At 42.7% G+C, this 22,256-nt stretch overlaps 4 protein-coding genes across 7 annotated transcripts; 3 read left to right on the top strand and 1 right to left on the bottom strand.

Moving 5' to 3' along the window:
• Positions 1-13: 13 nt before the first annotated feature.
• Positions 14-3,875, top strand: LOC119020824 (mitochondrial RNA pseudouridine synthase rpusd4-like). The gene is made up of 6 exons (XM_037100514.1): positions 14-569; positions 1,540-1,747; positions 1,860-1,953; positions 2,065-2,215; positions 2,346-2,443; positions 3,672-3,875. Exons 1-6 carry the CDS (start codon positions 161-163, stop codon positions 3,867-3,869), a joined length of 1,158 nt encoding a protein of 385 aa, XP_036956409.1. The 5' UTR covers positions 14-160; the 3' UTR covers positions 3,870-3,875.
• A 470-nt stretch (positions 3,876-4,345) lies between these two features.
• LOC119020803 (glutamine-rich protein 1-like) lies at positions 4,346-11,581 on the bottom strand. 3 transcript variants are annotated; one of them, XM_037100476.1, is made up of 12 exons: positions 11,092-11,581; positions 10,164-10,426; positions 9,957-10,025; positions 9,148-9,285; positions 8,031-9,059; positions 7,625-7,784; positions 7,267-7,421; positions 7,059-7,173; positions 6,871-6,979; positions 6,485-6,633; positions 5,843-5,933; positions 4,346-5,600 (listed from the first exon to the last, which is right to left on the bottom strand). In XM_037100476.1, exons 2-12 carry the CDS (start codon positions 10,413-10,415, stop codon positions 5,411-5,413), a joined length of 2,457 nt encoding a protein of 818 aa, XP_036956371.1. In that variant the 5' UTR covers positions 10,416-10,426; positions 11,092-11,581; the 3' UTR covers positions 4,346-5,410. The 3 variants fall into 3 exon arrangements, with proteins under 3 accessions (XP_036956371.1, XP_036956369.1, XP_036956370.1); XM_037100474.1 differs by having other exon boundaries at positions 9,957-10,031; positions 11,092-11,580; XM_037100475.1 differs by lacking the exon at positions 11,092-11,581 and adding an exon at positions 10,968-10,991 and having other exon boundaries at positions 9,957-10,031.
• A 906-nt stretch (positions 11,582-12,487) lies between these two features.
• On the top strand, positions 12,488-16,316 carry LOC119020668 (proline-rich transmembrane protein 3-like). Its single transcript, XM_037100164.1, has 4 exons — positions 12,488-12,591; positions 12,893-13,139; positions 14,014-14,475; positions 14,635-16,316. The coding sequence occupies exons 3-4, from the start codon at positions 14,034-14,036 to the stop codon at positions 16,314-16,316; spliced, it is 2,124 nt and encodes a 707-aa protein (XP_036956059.1). The 5' UTR covers positions 12,488-12,591; positions 12,893-13,139; positions 14,014-14,033.
• A 1,448-nt stretch (positions 16,317-17,764) lies between these two features.
• On the top strand, positions 17,765-21,738 carry LOC119020811 (vegetative cell wall protein gp1-like). 2 transcript variants are annotated; one of them, XM_037100490.1, is made up of 6 exons: positions 17,765-18,073; positions 19,499-19,618; positions 19,711-19,829; positions 20,084-20,234; positions 20,308-20,429; positions 20,516-21,738. In XM_037100490.1, exons 1-6 carry the CDS (start codon positions 17,869-17,871, stop codon positions 21,494-21,496), a joined length of 1,698 nt encoding a protein of 565 aa, XP_036956385.1. In that variant the 5' UTR covers positions 17,765-17,868; the 3' UTR covers positions 21,497-21,738. The 2 variants fall into 2 exon arrangements, with proteins under 2 accessions (XP_036956385.1, XP_036956386.1); XM_037100491.1 differs by lacking the exons at positions 19,499-19,618; positions 19,711-19,829.
• The last annotated feature ends 518 nt before the right edge of the window (positions 21,739-22,256 follow it).

The following is a 22,256-nucleotide window of genomic DNA, read 5'->3' as shown; positions in this document are numbered from 1 at the left end:
TCCATGATTTTATTTTGACGCTTTAATTGCTGCGTGGAAAATAACACTCGTACATTTTACTCTGAAAGGTGCGGCCCGGAAGTAGTTTAATGGCGACCATGCGTCTTCTACCGTTTGTGTTTATATATCCGAATTAGTATGAACGACCTGATACACCACGATGAACAGCTGTAGAAGACTAGTGTACAGTGACTGGAGCTCCGGCCTGAACGCCGTCTTCTCTCGGGTCACACAGCGGACAAACTGCCGGCGGGCTCCGGGGACAGCACCGTCCCTCAGCAGGAGCCAGTCCACCGCACCCAAACAAGCTCCGGGCACCCACACGGGAGAGAAACCCCGGGCGAGAGCCATCGATCTGGCCCGGAAGATTCAGCAGGAGAGGGTGAAGCCGGCGGCGACAGAGCCTCCTGTGTCCGCTCAGCAGAAGAGGGTGACGGAGCTGAAGCGGTTCAGTCTGCAGCTGCAGAAGGTCCACCCTAACGTGCTGGCCAAACACCTCCACCGAAGCGTGCTGTACCAGGATAAAGATGTGGTGGTCATTAATAAGCCCTATGGTGTTCCTGTCCGAGGTAAACCAATAGGACAGGCTGACTGAAGACAGTCAGCAGTACAGATACACTCTGATTCAGTTACGTGTTACAGTAAAACCGAGAAGGATGTCTGCAATAATGTTAGTATAAATAAATAGGCCTAATGTTTGATTAGATGATTAATCAATCAGTTGATTCACACAAAGGATTTCGATTAATATATTCGTTCATTTTTTTCCATTATTCAAGTAAAATACCACGCTCTGGCTCCAGCTTCATCAATGTGAAGGATCTCCTTATTTCTTGGTTTAGGACCACATCTGAGGATAGCTTTTGTTATTGACTTATACGGTGATCTATTTTTATTTTTTTAAAAATGAAATCGATCAATGAAAGGTTTAAGAAAAAGCCCATCACAAGCTCCGAGACCCAAAAGTCTTGTGTCATTTGTCCAACCAACAGTCTACAGCACAGATATCAAACTTATGTTGTCGCGATACTGAAATGTCTAACTTCAATTCAGTATCTTGAAAATATACATTTTCAATACCAAAAGAAACAACTGTTCAGAAGAGTACAGCAGAAAATCCACACATTTGATTTATTAACTTCAAGGATGAATTGAAGTTCATAAACAACAATTAAAATAGTTGCTAATGAACTGAGTTGTGTCAGCGTTAATTGGTTTAGTGAAAATTGAACATCTTTGTCTTTCAGACTCTTGGTTGTACCTCTGACTGTGGAGAATTGTGATTGACATTTTTAAATGGCAGACCTTACTTTCTTTTTACAGTGCATAATGTGTGTGAAGATGATTTACGAATATTGCCCAATGAAATTAGTTTGCTGATCTATTAGCAGGGCTCTAGTCAAATGACAGTCACTACGTATATTGTGGTATTCCAACAGGCTGCAGCACTACAGCAAGAACAGTTTTGGATACAGTCAGAAATGTCAGGTTGTGCTGGATTACCTGCACCTGAATACATTTGCTTTTGCTGTCTCTCAGATGACTCGGGGGTCACGTCCGTCTCCTCGGTGCTTCCTGTTCTCTCTAAAATGATGTATGGGATGAAGATGAAGTCATATTCTGAGCTGCTGCCCTGTCTGGGACTGGAAAAGGAAGCGGCGGGAGCTCTCCTGCTAGCCAGGAGGGAAGAAGTAGTGGAGCACATACTCAACCTTCACAGAAATAACCAAGTTCAGAGAAAGTACTGGTAAGACGTGGCACAAGGACGGTAGACAATGTGGTTAAAAAGAAGTTTGTGCATCCTTATCGTCACGTTACATGCTCCAAGTAATATCCATGTATTACATTTTCCTCCTCAGGGTCATCACAGTTGGTGTACCTGTGCCATCTGAAGGAGTGATTGACATTCCCATCATAGAGCGAGAGGTCACAGGCTCACAGCCACACTACAAGGTGACACTTCTTCTGTGGTTTTAAGGGTAGTATTTAGTTGTTAATTTAGGTTTTATGAGACTATTCATAGTTTTTCCAACCTCATAACTTTTCTTGTTTTAAAAATTCCAGATGGCGCTATCTCCTATTTTCAAAATGAATGATGCAGGCGACGGTGTGACCAAGGTGCGCGCCCATCGGCAGGCCCACCCTGCAGTGACCAACTACAGAGTCCTGGACAGCAGCAGTGGTTGCAGTCTCGTGGAGCTCCAGCCCTTTACTGGTGAGACTGTCCTCTTTTTGAAACCTGTCACAGGAAATGACTCAGAAATCACTCTGTTAAGTTTGATTTTAAGAAAACTGGACATGTTTGTTTTTTTTTTTTTACTTGTCTGCTCTCTGCATGTCCACAGGCGTGAAGCACCAAATGAGGGTTCACATGGCATTTGCTCTCGGTTGCCCCCTTATAGGTGACCACAAATATTCCCACTGGAGCAAACTTGCCCCCCAGGTAAAGTATTAAATATAGGTACATGAGGAATATAGCAGCACAGGCCTTAAGGGTGGCTGCAAGTACTAGTGTTTACAGAAATATGTTATAATATACGGGATTTAGATAACACGTCCTCCAGTTACTACAAAAAACAAGAGGGCCTGAGGTGATGCTAGTCCCTTGCGAATAGAGATTAAGACAGTGATTCAACAGTTGAGGTAGTGCAACTGAAACCAGGATTCATCAGATACTAGCTGTAGTTTGTGATTTTATGCTGTTACAGCTCCACTCAATGGCAGTCGGTTTGAATCCTTGTTTTCCAAATGTCTTTTTTAAATGTAATGTTAACTGTCACACTACTTAACCCTAACTGCCTAAGCCAACAGGCATCTCATACTGTACTTCATCTCCCTCCCACATGGCAAACAATTTAAAGGGATATTCCGGTGTTAATTTAATCCATGGTCTAACACACCGTGACACCGAGTAAGACCCCCTGTCGAGAGATCAAGTTTTCCAACCACCAGCTTATGTAGTTTTAGCAACCTCAGACAAGACCGCACGATAACAATACACTGCAGTCTATACCGCCAACAAGAAACTGCCATTAAAAAAGCCACGCATAACCAGACCAGCACCAAACTTCAGCAACAGTACAAATAGGGTCCCAGCAGATAGTTCGAGGCATCAAACATCTGCTAGCTTTGCCGGATTTTTACTGAAAAGACAGCATAGCTCACCACTCTCCTGCAGCAGCTTGCCTGTTGTGGGGAAGCCCTGACAAGTTGATTACCGAGTGCAGTAGTGTTCCGCAGCTCAGGGATGAAAATGTATGATTATTACTGCATAGAAATGCAATCAAAGACCGCAGTGTATTGTTATTGTGTGGTCTTCTCTGAGGTAGCTAAAACTACATAAGCTAGGGGTCGGAAAACTTGATCTCTTTGGGGGGGGTCCTTACTCGGTGTCACGGTGTGTTACACCATGGATTAAATTTATGCCGGAATATCCCTTTAATTACGTGTCTTATTGTATGTAATATACCTCTCAGTGTTACTGGCCCTCAAGCCTCCTGCAAAGACATCCCAAAAAGTGCCTTTATGAGGAAAAAAAAAAACTTACTTCAGTTTAGCAAGACCTCAGAAGTGGAAATAGTTTTGGTTGTTTGCACTTGGGTACGTCACTTAAGTTTAGTCTTTCTTCGTTTTATGAGTAAAATCACCAATTTCTTCATTCTGCCACACAGAAATTACCGGACCGTGTGCTGGGAAAACTTGGACTGGAACAGAGCAAGATCCGATATCTTCCACTTCATCTGCTCGCTCAACAGCTCACACTGCCTGGAAGCAGTCAGGCAGACATCAGCGTGTCATGCCCCCTGCCAAAATACTTCTCGCAAACATTGAACAGACTGAAATTAACTCCTCCTAATAAAAAGGACTGAAAATGATTTTTTTGCTTTTGTTACTATCTTCAGATTGTGAAGGAGTGCTACATGAGAGAAAAGTGCAGATCCAACCAATATATCAAATATTATCAGCCAATATTGGAATATCAGATATACCAGTATGAGTTGCCCGATACGCACTAATGAGCATTTCCATTTTGCAGAAAATAATGCTAATTTATAACTATTGCACTGATGTTATTTTGGACATTAAAGTTTTTTAAACTGTAAAATATCCTAACTCCATTACTTTGTGTGTATTTGACGACATTAGGGATTATTGCAAAAATGCATGTACATCGGCTGATATGTTATTGCAGGTTTTTACTCTCTAATATTGACATCGGCCCAAAAGATTGAGGATCAGCTAGTTCGTAATGTGTACGATTAAAGTTAAATGACCTATCAAGTTATATAAAGTTGACTTGCTGTGAGGTTTTGCCATAATGATGAAACAAAAGACTGTGCGGAAAATGACTGTACAGTGCTATACAACTCATTTTAGTAATAAACAAAAGAAGGAGAACTTTATCACAACTATTTCTTTCAATGCGGTTCAAATCAAATGTACATGTCATTTCAAGGGAGGCACCACTAGGCTAATGGATGCTGTTGGTGACACAAATCAATTTAAGAAGGCCCACAACTAATCCTCATTTCAAATGTCAACATTTCCACAGACAACACAGGTTAAATACTTGCCATTTTTGAACTGTTTGACATGACTTTTGATACAAGGATTAATATTGTGTTAGCTGAACAAAGACGTTTCCATCTGCAGATCCTGTTTAATAACCTACTATACATACAGGAATACGTTGGCAAATATCCTTGATGGGTGTTTCAATCACTAGCTTTGACCTGAGAAATATGTTTCCAATCTCCTGAACAACTACAATATAGCACTTGACCTTGTGAATATCTGAGGTTCGGCTCACTCGTTGATCCACAAGCATAAATTATGACGTCGTTTTTGAAAAACAGGCACAAGTTCTTCAGCTTTGAACAAATTGATAAATGATCCAAAATGCAATCAGTATACAAAACAACGCGGTGGGAAGTGGTCCCTGTAATTGTCCAGAAAGATGTGACGTATCATAATGGGACTCTCTGGCCTGAAGAGAAGTAAGAGGTGGTTAAAGGTCTGAGGTTAAGTAGTGAAGGGTATAATATCCTCATATATTTATAAGACTGACAGGAATATCTACCACCTGTGGTGAGCTGCAGTCCAGGAGGTCAATCACAGTCCAGCAGTGGTGAGGCTAAGGCCTCCCCTACAGTACAGTTCAGGTCACAGAGGCAATGGCTTACAAAAGGTAGTCAAGAGAAAGAACAGCCCACCACATCAGATGAAAACAGAATATGTAAGAAGAGGAAAAAAAATCTTTGCTGTAATGATACACTCCTCAGAGTGCGATGATGATTGTTTCAGAAGTTGTTTCATTTGATTTGAGATGGTCATTGAGGTTTTTAGAGTCCGGATGGATACTGCATAGTCAACAGAACAAGTTCCCATCGGTCCAGTCAGTCCTCTCTCTTTAGCTCATGTTGTCTGGACCTGCGCCGATGATCTCCTGAATCTCTCGGACCACGATGATGCGTGTCAGCATGTGCTCCACCTGCTGACTTGTGAGGGGCTGAGAGGAGTACCACATCGGGCTGTTGGGTGCGACGACGGGCTCCGGTGTCATGTAATATGCATCGTTGCGTCCCTTAACGCTCTGAGGGCTGGAGAAGGAAAAATAAGTTATGTCAGAAGAATTATCCAATTACACAGGATTTATTAGGGTTGCAACAATTATTATGATCAATTACAGTGACCCTCTAAGGAATGATAACAGAAGGTTTGTTTGGTTGAACAAACATTGTATTAATTATATCCTATATGTTTTAATAACACAAATACAGTTGAATTCAACAGAATAATGGAATTAAATATCCTAGGATTTATGTGATGCAGTGTAACTCACCATTTGAAGAGATAAAAGTCATAAAGTTTGATGGGGCAACGAAGAGGATTATCAGGATCCTCGATCTGCTCTTCAAACATTTCATCGGTTCCTGAAACAGGCGTCACACAAAGGCTTTGATTCGCAGCAAAACTGACACATGAGAATAATAGCCCAGTTCACATTACATGTTGGTCCTGACATCCTACTTACTGAAAGTTTTTGGAAATCGCAGTTAAGATCAGAGGCAAATCAATGTGGTCACCCGTGAACAACAATCGGCAAAGATGAAAAGTTAAAAGACGGGATCCAGGAGCTTGCCGACAGCTTTTCAGTGCTTATAACCGTGTTGTCCTTACTTAACCCACAATACAAGCAGGCACAGTATCATTGCATAACCAATCCTTGCTGTGCAATAATCTGTGCATCCTAATATGTTTTCTCACACACATTCTTTTCTTGTTATCCCTTGTTTTATCACTGTTAATGAGTGCACAAACAACTCTGACTGCTTGGACGGTGTCAATCCCATGTCACGTCTCGTGTGTGATCTTCTGTTTGACCAGTCATGTAGTGTGCAAGACTGTGAGACCATGTATTGTGAACAGGGCAACCATCTGATGACTTCAAAAGTCATGTCGTGTGACCAAATGCATTGAGCACCTTTCTGTCCGCCGTGTGCACCTTGTCCTTTAAGAAGGCGTATACTGGTGGCTTTGTCCTTGGCATTCGCGGGATTCTTCCTCGTGTGCCTCAGGACCTTTGTGAAAGCTACTTTTAGATGCTGTTCAGGTGTAGTCAGGCGGAAATGCCTGTGATAAGAGATAAAAAATACATTTAAAATATATCTCAAATAATATATATATATATATATATATATATATATATATATATATATATATATATATATATATATATATATATATATATATATATATATATATATATATATATTTATATATTTTTTTTTTTTTTTTTTTTTTTTTTTTTTTTTTTCTGTTGTCACTGAAGAGAACAGATTCAGGTCATCCTGAGAAGTGGTTACTCACTTAGTGTTGAAATACATTAGAGTTGTGAGCAATGTGGATGGTGAATGTGCACCAAGCTGTTTACACTCCCACAGCATCTCCTCTGTCACATGACTTGGAATGACATAACCTAAGATGACAGCACGTGATGTGTTACATTTTTTAAATTACAAAACTAAATTAAATTGTGAATGTCGATCACTTCTTACCTAAAGGATGGACACTGGGTTTCCAACCCTCCAGGATTTTGTGTAAACACCCACAAAAACGTGTGTAATATGGATCCGAGAAAATATCATCCACACGTCCATTTTCACAGAGATACTACAAAAAGAAGCATACATGTTAATGCTTACAGTAACTTAGAAGCTTAAAGCTGTTTGGCGTGGTACACAGTTAATGGATAGGGATACTGACCTTTTGTATACACAAGAAAACATAATATAGCACATCGGATGCAAATTGTTCCTCTTCCGATCCTCTGGCTTCCTGCGTCATCAGGGCAAGACCCAAGTTCAGCTCAGCTACGGCGCTGGACAGCAAGTCTTCTTGAAAACGCAGTGGCTGACGACCTGGACACAGCCACAGAGAGATGAGAGAAATCATTTTAGTGCTATGAAGATCACTTGCTTATTTCTTCGTCTGAAGTACAGTAAGAGTCAGTCTATGTTACTAAATAAACAGCTAACACCAGGAATCACACCAAGTTTAAATTTTAAGTTTAGTTGTTATCAACCATACTAACTTTGGTTCATACATCTATTTGTTGACTTACGTCCTATTGGTGCCAGCTTTGTCTTTTCCTGCTTATTCATCTCAGCATTTTTTCGCTGCGCCCAAAGGCGCCAGACCTCGAGGCCTTCCTCTGGCTTCAGACAGACAGGAACCAGAATTTCTGCAGGAGGTTCAGCATGAGCCTCTGTCTCTATGTGACCCTGCAGACGAGAACAATAAAAAAAGTTATGCTTTCTCAGAAAGAGGGAAGCGAGGATAAAATGCATATTAATTCAATGATAATAATGCAGCCAGATAAGAGTATAATTAAGCAGTAATCATTCATGTGATTTTCTAATAAAGGAAAACGAAAAGCTCCACCAGCGGTACAAAGCATGAGACAAGTTCAGCACTTATTATACGGATCTATTTTTACTGTATGTCCAGAAGGAAAAGTGAAGTCGAACCTGCAGATGGAGCTGCTGTTCTTGTCCCTCTTCTCCTTGGCCCTGCTGTTGATTTGGGTCCCATATGTGTACAGACTGTGTGGTGTTGTAACTCCCTCCTACAGTCTGCACTGCCACAGGGATGTGAATGTTCCCGTTCATGAACTGCGCTGGAAACAGCGTCTGCACTATTTCCTCCTGTGTCCCACCAGAGGCCGACTGCACATCTCCAGACCTTGACGAGGAGCTGGGGGACAGTCTGTCCTTACCATTGGCTGTGGTAACCTGCACTGTGCTGTATGTCTCCTGTGGTATGGCAATATGAGTTACGCCCTGCTGCTGTGGAGTGGAGTACACAGGGATGGTCCAAGTCTCACCTGTGGGACCTGTGATTGTTCCTGTAGTACTGTACAGTTGGGCGCTGTCAACAGTGAGCAAATCTGGTCGTAGGGACACGTAGCTTTGCTGCTGCCCTTGAGGGATGGCTAGAACTGTGGCCACCTGCTGGCCCTGTGGAACGGCATAAGACACAGCCAAAGGGACATCCACCTTACGCTTCTTGGCAGGTTGGAGAACAGTTGAGACAGTGCCGGACCTCCTCTCTGCCTCCCTGAGAGAGTCCTGTTGCTGTGGAGACATGGCCTCTATGGTCTGAATCTGGATCTGTTGGCCCCCTGGTAGTTGAATCTGCTGGCCACCCTGTAGCTGAATCTGTTGGCCACCCTGTAGTTGAATGTGCTGGCCACCCTGTAGTTGAATCTGCTGGCCACCCTGTAGTTGAATCTGCTGGCCACCCTGTAGTTGAATCTGCTGGCCACCCTGTAGTTGAATCTGCTGGCCACCCTGTAGTTGAATCTGTTGAATCTGTTGGCCCCCTTGTAGCTGAATCTGTTGGCCACCTTGTAACTGAATCTGTTGGCCAGCCTGGAGTTGAATTTGCTGCCCCCCTGGCAGCTGAATATGTTGCGTTCCTTGTAACTGAATTTGTTGGCCACTTGACAACTGGATCTGTTGACCTCCGGCTACAGCTGCAACCAACTGCGCCTGTATCTGTGGAACACAGCAGACAGTCACAAATCAACAACAGTACGTCACATAGATGTGCTCGATATGTGTAACTGTTAAATAAATTCTGTACCTGCTGCTGCTGCTCCTCTGTGAGCTCTCCCTGCTGGACAAGCTGGGCTGCTGAGATTCCCTGCAGGTCCTGCTGTGAGGGGGAGGCCACCTGAAGAACCTGCCCAACTGCTTGGCCATGTTGCTCCTCAATCTGAACCTGGCACAGAGGGAGAGAATGAAAATACAATGCAACACAGGGGGCTCACAAAACAAACTTCCTAGGTCTGAAATCCTATCTGATGTCAAGTTAGGAAGACATTTAGGTTTTTTGGTATTAACATGTTTCCTAAATGCATTTTAGAAAAGATCGTACCATACCTTAGGATAGGAATCCAAAATAACTAGCACAAATAACACCACCACTGTGGTTAGGTCTGTATGGAAAACATCATGCGCACTAAGAAATCGAGAGTAGAAGGCTACTCAAATGAGATGACACGGTTTATGCCTCAATGCATCCAATGTCTAACCAGCAAACTAGCTAATCATTGATGAATGAAGAGAGTTTTGACAGTGATTCTTGAGCAAGTTAAACTTAAAGTATGCCTGACATTGACATATAAACTAGGGGGCGACCAATATGGCCAATACCGGTTATTACAATCAAGGAGACTGAAAACTGACATTTGGGACCAATATTCACATTTCCAACTCCTTAGCTGGCCTTTACCATCAATGCTTAGCTGTTGAAGGTGAGACATTGTGTAACAAGATGTTGCATCAGAACCAAAGTAGCACATTTTTTAAATTAGTTTATTTCATCAACAATCGGAAAATACTGAGTGTCAGCACTGGATGATAATCAGTCTACACAGAGTATAAACTAACCTGCACTTGAAGCTGCTGTTCTGACTCTTGATGCACAGACATATGAGGTGAAATGTCTGACGAGGTCACCTGTACCTGCCATAAAACATGTATATGAAGTACAGCAGATTGCCTGACATGTAACAGCACCATTAATATCATTCAACCACTAAACAAAAAGAGAGGGAAAAGACGGGGGATAAGGGATAAATAGGGACTTGCGCTTACCGGACAAGCCAGCTCCAGTAGAGAGCCGGCCACCTCAGTGCTGTCTGTGTAGATGCAGTTGGTGCCTTGCTGCTGGTACACCATGGCTGTGGTGGTGGCCACTGCCCCTCCCTGCTGGCTGAACTCCTGCAGCACCTCTGGGCCCTTGGCGAGAGACTCCAGGAACTCTTTCATCCTGTGCTGAGGTACAGTGCGGGCTTTCTGCCGCACATACTCATCAAAGGAGACCACCCCACTCTCCTGCTCATTCATCCTCAAATGACCTGCAAACAGGAGGAGACATTTTCAAACATCACATTTACAATGCAGGGCAGTGAAAGCACAAGCATGTACAATGACTAATATAATAAAGAGGGGACATTCGTTTTCTCTTTCATCGGTGATTACATTAGCTAAATGTTGTAATTTAAACCCTTTCTGGTCCAACAGAGGGAAGCGCAAACAACATTTTAAGCACACAGGACAAAGTGCATTTTGGCTCGTAACACAATGAATGTGCTAGGCTTCATCAACTTTTTCTCAAGCAGCTAACTTTCACATCCTAGGTACATATAGCTCACTGCTAAGTATGTATTATGACAACTATGAAAGACAGTTTGGGTAAAATGTTTCGATACACCGACAATATATTTGCTGACTTTAATTATTGTCTAATAATAGTGTCTACGTGGTTAGCATGCTAGCTTCACGTTAGCAAGGCACTGTGTTGCCACAGCCCGTATGTTAGCTAGTAACCGCTGACTGTATTTAACACAGTGGAACACAAATGTGATGTCTACTGGAAATTATGCAAGTTAGCCACACATTTATGTTCGTCGAGCGACAAACATTAAAGCCCCAGTCCACCCATTGCGGCAACAAGACGCTAGCTAACCGTTGTGCTAATGCTAGCTAGCTAGCTCGACGGCTCTGGATCCTGTCATGCTACCTTAAATAAAACGAAATCCTCTCCTTTCCGCCAAGGCACGGTGTTTAAAACTAAAAAAGCCGATAAACGTCTAACAGCTAGCCACCAGCATGCCAGTCACTTGGCTACATAGTGCACGTAGCGGAAGTGTAATCCCGAAAACAATGCTGTGATTAGATTGCGATAAAAATTTTAACAGCAGCAGCAGCGGCGGGCGGGCGAGGTCTGACGTCTGCTTATTTCAGAGGGACAACATCCAGGCAGGCTTCGGGGTAAAACTAAGTTCCCCAGCTCCAGCAAAGCACTGATTTAATTATCCAGCTGAAACACGATCGGTCTTGCACACGAGTACCCGAAAAAAAGACCCTCCACTGTGTTTATCCAGTGAGATATAAAATGACGGAAGTATAGGCCCCGAAAATAACTCGACTGCTCTCCAGGTTGCTGTCAGGGACCGGCCTGCCGCGCTGCACTGTTAACAAGAGTTCCCATCCTCACAGCAGCTCTGTTATGTATGTGGGCACTATCACTGAGACATGATCACTGAACTGACATTCACACTAAACACACAGGCATGAGCGTGGAGTGTAATATACAGCAGGTAACAAGATGTAATTTAAAAGGTTAAATATTGGGAGATTTTGGAAACATTATCTGCATCCTATATATATACACACACACACATATATATTTTACATATCTATAATTTTCTTTATTATCTGGAACTGGAAAAACAGAAAGGGAAAGTAGCACAAGTGAGACATATGCACCCATATATAACCTGTGCATTCAAATACATTGATGAACATCTGATCGAAAAGCAGTTATTATATTCTCCAGAGGAAGAAGCCCAAATATACACCTCATTTATTTATTTATTTATTCATTGCTCCATCTGGTTGTTTATTGGCCTCATGGTGATATCTGTAGGTCACAATACATGTAAGATGTGGTTCAAAGCCCAGTAAAAAGTCATTAAATGGAACTTCGTTTGGCTGACTTGGCTCCAGGTTCGATCAATTAAAATGAACACACACTTTGTGAGTTGAAGCGGCGTTAAAATGCTCGCCAGGATGTTCCGCCGACGGCTGCTTCACATTTGAATGCATGTACCTTTAACAAAAACTAACTTCCCCAGTCTGCCTTAAAGAGCCAGGCATGTGCTGCTGAGGGCCTCCCCCTGTTCTCCCCACAACAAACTGCCTCTCGCCCGTCTTAAGGTGGACCAGCACAGATGCGCTGCCTGCATAGGCTGTGGCCTCTGCACACTGGGGAGGGAAGAGTTAATTCCCACACTCACTGCACACTGGGATTCAGTGAGGGCACCCTGCTGGAGGTGGTGGTGGGAGTTATACATGGGTGTTAATATTTGATTCATAAATAACTTTGGTGGTGATAAGGGGTGATAAAGATCATGCAAAAAGACACGTTATGATATTATACAGCATGCTTATCATCTACTGTCCATGTATGATGTCATGTGTGGCACAAGCCCCAAATCTTTTTCACAGCGATAACATGGTGAGTTGGCATGAAACAGTACTAGAGCGCTCGTGTCTAGTTGGCTACACATTATCACTTCATGTGACTACAGTAAGAATCTTAATGTAATCCTTTAGCGAAGGGATTTAACCTTAACCTTAACACAACTGTTGTAGAAACAAGCTGGCGAGCCTTGTGGGATTTGATTAATAGCCTATTTTTAACACTTTTAACACACTTTCTTCCTTTTTGAAATCTACATGTGAGTGTAAAAGCCTGGATGGTGGTCAGTCAAAACATTTTCAGAGTTTTGCCCTGGTGTTGTGGTTCATTTCTGCAGGTCAAATAGAAGATGGACGGCTGCCAAGTAACCAGCCGGTGCAGTAATAGGAATAAGACGTCAGCTTTGAAGGCTGGATGGCTGTGAGCATGTCAGTAGGACTGTAAATCCACTGTGTTCAACGCTCACTGTGATGTGCCACCTGTAGCTACATCAGAGCTCAGAAGTTACTCATGCTTGTGTTGCAGCTATGGACAGAGTGCTGCCCATGACACACTGAAAGGAAGCGGAGCACAGAGAATCACAGGTAAATCTGACTTTGTGGAGAATTTTAAAATCTTTGATTTAATAATTTGAGAGATTGTTTCAGCGATGGGGTATTTAGATTTTTGAGTTTTTTTATATAACTGTTAACATTTGAAGAGTGCACTCTTCAACACGTCATTTTTTAAACTATGATGTTTAAAAGTCAAAGGAAACTCTCATTTATCATCTACTTTATCAGCTGAGGTGGCAACTGGGAAATCAGGTCACCTGTGAGAAATGTTTGTGCAGAGCTGAAAATAAAATGATCGTGCATACGATACGTGTGTTCCATTGTTGTTGTTTTTTTGTTTTTTTTAAAATTAATTTACAATCCATGTTTGTTCATAGCATGTGTATATTTTGAAGTGGCAGCTTGACATCTGTGACCCAAAGGTCATTTACAGATCAGGCCGACTCAAGCTGCGCCAAGTTTCCACCAAGCAGTGTATATTTACTCAGACAAACCCTCCACAGATATTGTAGAACCTGCAAACTCATGCAGTTATACCCGGGAGTTATTGTCTTTTATAAGATTTGAACATAGGATTACTTATGTGATAATTTTTGTGACTCAACATCAAGTTTGTGTAGTCCATTTCAGTCTGATGCATGCAGAAGTCTATAGGGCAGAAATGGAATAAGATATAAACAAAATTCCATCCAAATCTGCTCTTGAGTACACTAATACAGAAGTCTATGTACGATTTATAAGTAAGTCAGTATCCTTTGGATACCAGCACAAAATTCTTAGTACCAGTATCAGTATTGGTTAAAATGTGAACAGCACCCAACCCTACCCTTAAATTCTACACACTAGAGCTTTAATATGTGGAAATGTTTTTCAACTCTTCTTCTCTTTCTTTGTTTTTCTACAGGTGTTTGGATCTCAACAAAAATGGGGCATTCATCTTTTCTCCTCATTGTGTGTCTGTCTTCACTTGGAAGCCTCATTCAGACTTTGCATTCACTGGACAACTCTGATTCAGTCCAACTGACTCGAGGCATAGGCAGAAACAACAATGCCCCGGACAGCTTGTCCAGTGAATTAATCTTCCATTCGGTGAGCAGCAGTGACTCTGTGGAGGGCAGCGGACAGCGTGTTGACAGTAAAGCATCGCGGAGAGCTGGCAGTGAAAAGCGCTCTGGGTCTACGACACCAGCACTTACTCTACACCACTCAGGGGCTCAGGGCCAAGGAGCTGACAGAGCTAATACTTCAATTACAGGACATACTCAGTCCAGTGTGCACATTATCTCAGAGGAAGCTCTTGGCCACGTCACATATGAAGAGTTCAAAGAGAGTCATGTATTCACAGTAAATGATGATTTTCTGGGCGGTAAGTGAGCATGTGATGATTAATCGAAGTCAAAACAGATGTCAAATACAAAATATTGTCAGTCAATCAGTCAGTTCACTCTCAGCAAGCATCAACATCATCGACTTTCCTTGCATTAATAATAAGGCTTTCCTCTTTCTCCCTCTTTTTGTCTCTCAGATCAGCTCTCAGGTAAAGACAGGCCGAAACTGCCCCTACAAACCAATGTGTTTACTTCCATGCCAAACCAGAACCAGTCAGGACCCGGAGGCCCCTGTGTGCTCGGACTCAGCCCTTGTGTTTTCCCAAGCTTTAATGGCACAAATCTGCTCTGGGACGACATGAGGCGCACTCTGGCATTTGCCTGGGAACTTCACGTCTTTGGATCTGCCGGCCTTTTCATCTCGCTGGCCGTCCTGGCAGTTGTGGGGATGGCTGGTGCATGCACTCTTCCTCGTCCTTTCTGTGACGCCCTGACTCTGGCGAACGGTCTTCTGATCCTGAGTGGTACTCTACGCGCCGTCCTCCTTCTAATCGATCCTTACGGGACCCGTCAGATCCTGTCTCGTGCTACTCTGGCAGCACTCCATAATATTCCCATGCAGCTCCTTCTGTGGGCGCAGGTTGCCCTCGCTCTGGTCACACTCAGAGAGTTCAATTTATTGCTTTTCCCACTAAAGCTGCAGCAGATGTGGTTGGTTGGAGGGCTGGCTGTTTTACATTGTGCCCCATTAGTTGTTGCAGACCTTTTCTCTCAGACTTTCTCACCTGCTCTCCCTCTGTTACTACAGACCCTATCTCTCTGCTGGGGTCTCCCGTTCTGCATGGGGATCCTCCCTAAATGTTGCTCTAATCTACATCCTTTCCTCAGGTCGTCTGTACCTCAGTGGGGTCCCTCGCAGAGGATTGAAAAGTGTGCAAAGCGAGTTACAGCAGTGTGCGCCTTCCTCGGGGTCCTCTGCTGCAGCCTTCAGATGTATAGTCTCCTCTGGCTTTATGGGTTGCTGGGGAACTGGAGGCGCTTTGGTTGGGGCTGGTGGCTCAGTCAGTTTTGGGCTAGAATACTTGAGTTAGGTTGGGGATTCTCTCTGCTTGTCCTGGGCTCGTGGATCTTCTGGATGCCATCTAGAGGTTTTTCAAGGGGTGATCTAGGGCAGAGCAGAAGTGAGCTGTTTAGAGGGATGAAGGAGACAAGCTTGTTGCGCAGGGTCTTGGCCCACATACGGAGAGGGCCACTCAGAAAATCAGAGAAAACCTGGGAGGACCTGATGCCAAGAAACTGGGCAACATGCAACCTGTCTAAAACAGGTTTCGGTAACAATAACATCATGTGTCCGTATGATGAGCCAACATCCAACACTATTCTAGAATACAGGCCTGACCCTGTTAGCATCAGCTGCTCCGACTCTCAGGCCGCATTACTGTGGCAGAAAGTTGGTGAACGCGAGTGTGTTCTTTCACTTATAGAATTCGACATGCGGCCGCCGTCTCCTATCAACCTCAGGCGCAGCATTGACAATGCCCTTCATCACGGACAGCTTCTAACAGGAGGTCTGTTCACACCTCCACCTCCCTCATGGACTCAATCTCTGGGCACAGACACCACTGATGGAGATGGTGGCACAACTGCATTCCCTCCAGCTTATGTTGGCCATAGGTGGAATCTAGAAACAGATTCTATTTGCCCATCATTAGACCACTTCCAAGCAAAAGAGCCAATAGAGTCACCAGGTGCTACCTCAGATTATAACGGCAGTGACTGGTCTCCTGCTATTGCGCACCAGAGAGAAGAACTTAATCCAGCACTCCCAGCAGCGAATCAACAGCTGGACTGGTCTGAGGACGACGTCACTGATCTCTAAGCTGTCTACAAGCTTCCTACTCTCTTTGTAAAATGGCACAGTCATGAAATCTGGACAGTAATGACTGTAGCTACTGTTAGCTTGTTAACTCAGTTAGCTGTGCAGCTAGCAGGAATTGTGTTGGTGCTTAAACAACCTGCACAGGAGCTTTGGACTGCTAGGAGACAAACGTTTTCTAGAGAGTTCATAGATGTGTATTTGATGAAAAGTCAAAACTTGTCACATTCTGTTGAGAGATTTGATTATTTGTTTTTATTTTCAAAACTAAAAATCGACACATATTGCACTATCAATCTCTTTACTGGGATATGACTTCCACTGGATATCATGAAATATTTCAAAGAGGTAATATTATACTTTTGGGGTATTTACCTTTCCTTTACTGTGTTATGAAGCACTTTTGTGCAAGTAAAAGGTCTGCAAAGTGAAAACATACACCCCAGTCCGTCAGCAAACATACAGTTACTACTGCTCTAGCAGTGTTATTTTAGATTACATTACCTTGCTCGGTAAGACCTGCCCTGCTCTGCCTCTGATTGGCTACAGCCTGCCTGTTAAATTCATGTGCAACTCTAACTAAACATTGAACACAGGCAAGACGTCTCACTCTGTAGCTGAAATGGGGCGTTTAGGACACAGTGTGAAAAGAGTTGCTGCAGCAATGCACCATACGAGAAAAATACGAGGTTTTTGAAAATGAAAGTATGAAAAGCTATTCTAGAAGGACCCCCAAATAAAAGTATAAACCTGAAAATGATCATAATATGACTTGTCTATGTGTTCCAAGTGGATATTATCAACATTTTTAAAAATATATATATTTATTGGTGTATGCATGACAGACCAGTTTTAGTCAGTAGGTGTAACATTTCTATCATCTGAATCAACACCTCTCTCCTGTTTGCATCTGTAGTGTTGTCAATGGTTATAAAGTTATGGGAGCATCGGCTTACTTTTGATCAAATGTAAAGCTTCAAAAAAATACCAATATGTTTGTTTGTTTTCTATGTGTGTTTTTAAAATAAAATAAAATAAAGGGACTTCATACGACTCATCCATAACCTTGACGAACCACGTACACAGAAATTCTGCATTTTAACCCCTGGACCTGCACCTAGATCTATTTTATATGTATGCTTTGTAAGCAAGCATAATTACATTTATATTGTCCAAGTGATGGTTCATTTGTATTTTATACTGTAACTGCTCATGTATCAATAAAGTGAAAACAACTGAAACAATAATTTAGTTGTCTCATTTTGAAAGATAAGGTCTTATTTTCTCAAGCTGAACATGCACCTTAGTTAGTTTCACTGAGTTTTCTCAAAGGCTTACTTCACGTCAGCTGGTTTATTCATTTGAGAGGAGGCGTCACCACCTGTCTCTTCCCCAATCAGGTGTTCTTACCGAGCTGGCCTGTGATTGGTTCATCAATTACGAAGCTCTGAGCACTATATGTATGACTCATCGACGGTGTGGCTGTCTTGGCGGTCATCTCAACTAATGTCAAAGAGAAAAACACGCCTATTGTACTGTGATAATCGCAGCAGTAATGACTTGGAGTATATTGTATTTCGTAGTGCTGACGACTGTGACGTCCGCACAGCTTTGTTATGGAGCAGCTATGGATTCGGAGGCTGTTGTTCAGAGGCCTCCATCAGCAGGTAGTGTTCGCCTCAGGAGTGTGGAGCATGAACCTGTGGCTCCAACACGACGGGGCTCACTCACCATCAGGCCTGACCAAACATCCACTCGTGGTAAGTTACACATCCTCTCACGTGTTTTGTGATCCACAGCGTTGAAGTCAGGTGTGATCTCCAAGTGCTCGACATACTGTAACTAGTCCATGCGTAGCTGAATCAAACAAAAATCGAAATTTTGTTCCGACACCAGATTTACATAATTCATGGCACATGCAGGCTGGTTTCCTGTCCAACGACCGTAATGCATTTGAAATAAATACAGCACTCTCTTCAATATAATAACATTATATTTAGATTATCTCCTTAGATTTCTGGCTTAATACCTCATTATTTAATTTGTTGAGGTTTATCAATATTTAACAGTAGGCTATATTATATATCATTAGTGAGTCAAATTCTAACCACTCAATATCTATTTTTAGTTATCGGCTATATATATTTAGTTTATGTTTTAATGATTGCTTGCTCCTGTTGATTGTTGGAGTATCTTTGGATGTTTGCGTTTTATATGTTGGATACTATACATTTAGTATCTTTTTAAATAAAAAAAAATGGAGAAAAAAGAGCTGTGAGTTCATAAAACAGCAATGTTTCATCAAGACAGTGAAGTGAGAACTGCCAGATAAACTACTATCTCCAACCACAACCCTCCCCTCTTTACCTGTCTCAAACTGGGATTTAGAATGGGTATATAATTTTCATCCCCCTTTCTTAAAAAAACAGATTAACCAAGGAAAGTGGGCTAACAAACTCATTACCAATATCCAATATCGGTCTCCCAAAAACTAGAGAACTGCCAGAAACTATTATGTTCATGTGTCTTGCAATAAACGCTACCTTTACTCTGTCTATGCCATCAGGCTATTAAGCAAATGTAGTTTTTTTTTCATTATAACAACCTGAAAACCTTCAGTTATCTGATTTCTGAGACATTTCAGTCTCATTTATTTTTTAACAGTTTTATTAATTGTTCACATAACACACAACATGTTTAACAATATTTAATACCCAACAACTGAAACAAACAAATGAAATAGAAACTAAAACAACAAAATCTGTAAAACATCCATCCAGACAATGAAAAATAAAAGCAGTTTCTTTCATGTAAAAAAATCAAAAACAACAGTAAAGGTTGTTGAATTTAAAGATGCTGTATAATTTGTCATGACTAGTAAGACTGTAGAGAAATGTGGTGAGTATTTCTTGTGCTCTTATCTGCACACTTGAACATGACGATGGTGTAATACACATTCAATCCCACAGAGTGCCTCGAGACTCGATGTGTTGGACATGTACATTATGTCTCTAACGTGCTCATACGCTGCATAACATGTGCTTGTGTTGCTGGCAGGGTAGAGACAGTATGGGGACATTGCTCTAAAGTGTGATGCAGACTGTAACAGTTTCCTCAGGGCAGTGTGGCCTCTGTGGTGTTTGATGTTCCCAGTCATCAAACAGAATTTGTGCTTTTTGTTTCAGTGCGGCACAATTTGATGAATGCTAAACTGAAGCGCATTGATCCGTCAGTGCAATGTAGTGACAACCTGATGACTCTGAGAGTCAAAGACATCAGAGCTCCTCACATACTTGTGGATAGTGGTAGGTTTTATATGTGGCTTTTTTTTTTTTTTTAAAATTAATTTTTTGGGCCAATTCACTGTTTTAAACTTTTCTTTGCTAATGTCAAACAGGTGAGCAACCTCTCACTCCTTTGTCCCAAATGCCCTCTAAATGTGGCTTCTCTGTGAGGAGGTCCCGCAGGGATGTGCAGTTTGCTGCACCTTACCAGGGCTGCCATGTTACACAGCAGGTGCGCTTAATATCAGTATTCACCAATGTTTGCGATCTCTGTTGATTTGTCTTTTGCAAAATACATTTTATGGGCCGGTCCGTTTGCAAAAGCTGCCCTTGTGAAATCAAACTGCACTTACTGATTGTGAAATGTTGGATGTTCATGAAGCATCCCTTTAACTTTTTCTGGCCATCTTCTCAGTGGTGCCTTCAGTATTCAGCTGATCTGAACTTCCTGGATATGACTGCCTTTCATTCATTTTAACACTGCAGGATGGTGATTATGTACTGCCACTGCGTTTATGGGGGGCACCGATGACAATGTCCTGCCCTGCTGTGCTTCCACCACCCTCTGTGTCCTGCTTCCCATCTGGGATGGTGGTGAAGATTGGTGGTATTACAGCACATGGACTCAAAGTTAAAGGTAGTTGACTTCACAGATTGGCAATAGGAAACTGCTTTCATTATCTTCTCATCCGATATTAAAACTGTTGCAGTGTCTGGCACGTGGCAGCCCCTTTCATCACTCTGTAGCAGTTGTGGACTCACTGTTGAAGAGCTCCCTGGTGGACTGATGCTCTCTGCTCCCTACAACAGAGGCCTGTGTATAGAGACTCAGGTATGGTGGGGCCCTCTTGTGGTTAAAAATGGAAGCTGAAGCATAAACATCTTGATTTACTCTGTGTTCTTTCTTCCCCCCTGCAGGAGGAGAAGTATTTACTATCTCTTCTGCTGGCGGAAGTTGAGCTCTTGGTCACATGTCCTACATCTCCGAACATTAAGCCTACCAGAACAACGACCGCTGCGCCTCCCAGTGACCATCCTGTCCTGCAGTATCCTCAGTACCCTCAGTTCCCAGTGTTTCCTCAGTACCTGCAAGGTACAGTGGCGCCTTTGCCACAACATCCACAGCTGCCCTCAGGTGCTTCAGCAGACACTGGAAATCAAGATTCACCTGCAGCTCAGCAGCCTGCATTTCCACTTATGCCACAGTATCCACAGTTCCCTCAGTATCCTCTGTTTCCCAGACCGGTGCCACCTATGAAACCTCCTGCAGCTCCTCCGGCTTCATTACCCCAGATGCCTCAGTCTCCACAGTATCCGTTTCCTTTTTTCCCACAATTCCCCATGGTACCTGGAATTTTCCATCCAACAACCCCTCCTCCTCTTTCTCCTCCTGCTTCGGTAACCACACCTGCCCCCACCACTAAGCGTGATGGGAAGCCTGTTGTTCCCCTGCAGACACGGTTTCCAATTCCCCCTCAGTATCCTTCCCCTCCATTCCACCAACTCCCACAGCTTCCTGAAGGTCAAACTCCATCTCCTCAGGGTCCCAAACCTGTAATCCAGCAGCACAAACCATATCAGGTGTATCCTCAAACCTACCAGATCCCTGTGCTCTATCCCCCTCAGAAGTATCCTTCTCAAAGACAAAACACTCAAACTGCTGCTCCGACTACCGCCTCAACAACCAGTGCAGCTACCGCCCTGAAGCCTGCAGCTCAACAGCCATTTTATTACCCACACCCTTATCTGCCGGCATATTATGTTCCTCAGCAGGCTCCCATGCCGACATATCCCGATCCTCCAACCTCACCTTCTGCAAAACCAGCTCCATCCGATCAGCACGAACGTCATGCCAAGCCTTCGTTTTATCCTCCCCCCTCTCATCAAAAGCCACAATAAGTTACAAAGAACTGGTAAATGTTCTGCTTACTGTTCCCAGGAACATGACAGAATTTCCCTTCATGTGTTTTGGCTTGGTCAATGTCAGATTTGGCCAGCAAAGTTGTAACAAACCTCGCCAATGATTCTGCTCAATAGAAATACACTAAATGTTGCAGGACAAGCAGAGTTTCTTATGGGATTCAAAGTGTAAATGTACTTGATTAAAAAAGAAAAAAGGCTAAGGTTAGCTTCACAATTACTGTCTGAGTTTGTTGTTTTAATGATTGAGGTCATTTCTCAGGATAAAGCCTGTTTCTAGGGCTGCCTGTTGACATTGATTAAGCTGGCAATTATTTTCTTGATTAATTCACAGTGAGGTCGATGCAAAATGTAAAAAAAACAAAAAACAAACAAAATCTAAGCTAAAATATCTGGGTTTTCTTTTCTTTCTTTCTTTTTTTTCCTTTCTTTTTTCCCCCTGCAATTTAAACGTGGACATCTGGTCAAAATCAATGCAATGTATTTTGCCCCAGGAAGTTTGATGTGGATATCCGAGGTGACAATTGTGGATAAGTAGACTAATATTATTGATATCTGAAGTTATTTTTTTTGACCAAGCAGAACTGAATTACAGTTATCCCGTCTATCTATAGTTAATAATTCATTGTTATGTCTGTCTGTGTATACTTACAGACATGATAATGGTTTTATTCACTGTTAAAGCTGCCTGCCACAGGCTGCAGCCCTGAGGTCATTTTCGCAGCATACATCTACAGTG

The sequence above is a fragment of the Acanthopagrus latus genome, chromosome 6, assembly GCF_904848185.1.
Source record: "Acanthopagrus latus isolate v.2019 chromosome 6, fAcaLat1.1, whole genome shotgun sequence".
Lineage (NCBI taxonomy): Eukaryota > Metazoa > Chordata > Actinopteri > Spariformes > Sparidae > Acanthopagrus > Acanthopagrus latus.
The sequence above is the reverse complement of the archived record's forward strand: the minus strand, read 5'-3'. Positions and strand labels throughout refer to the sequence as shown.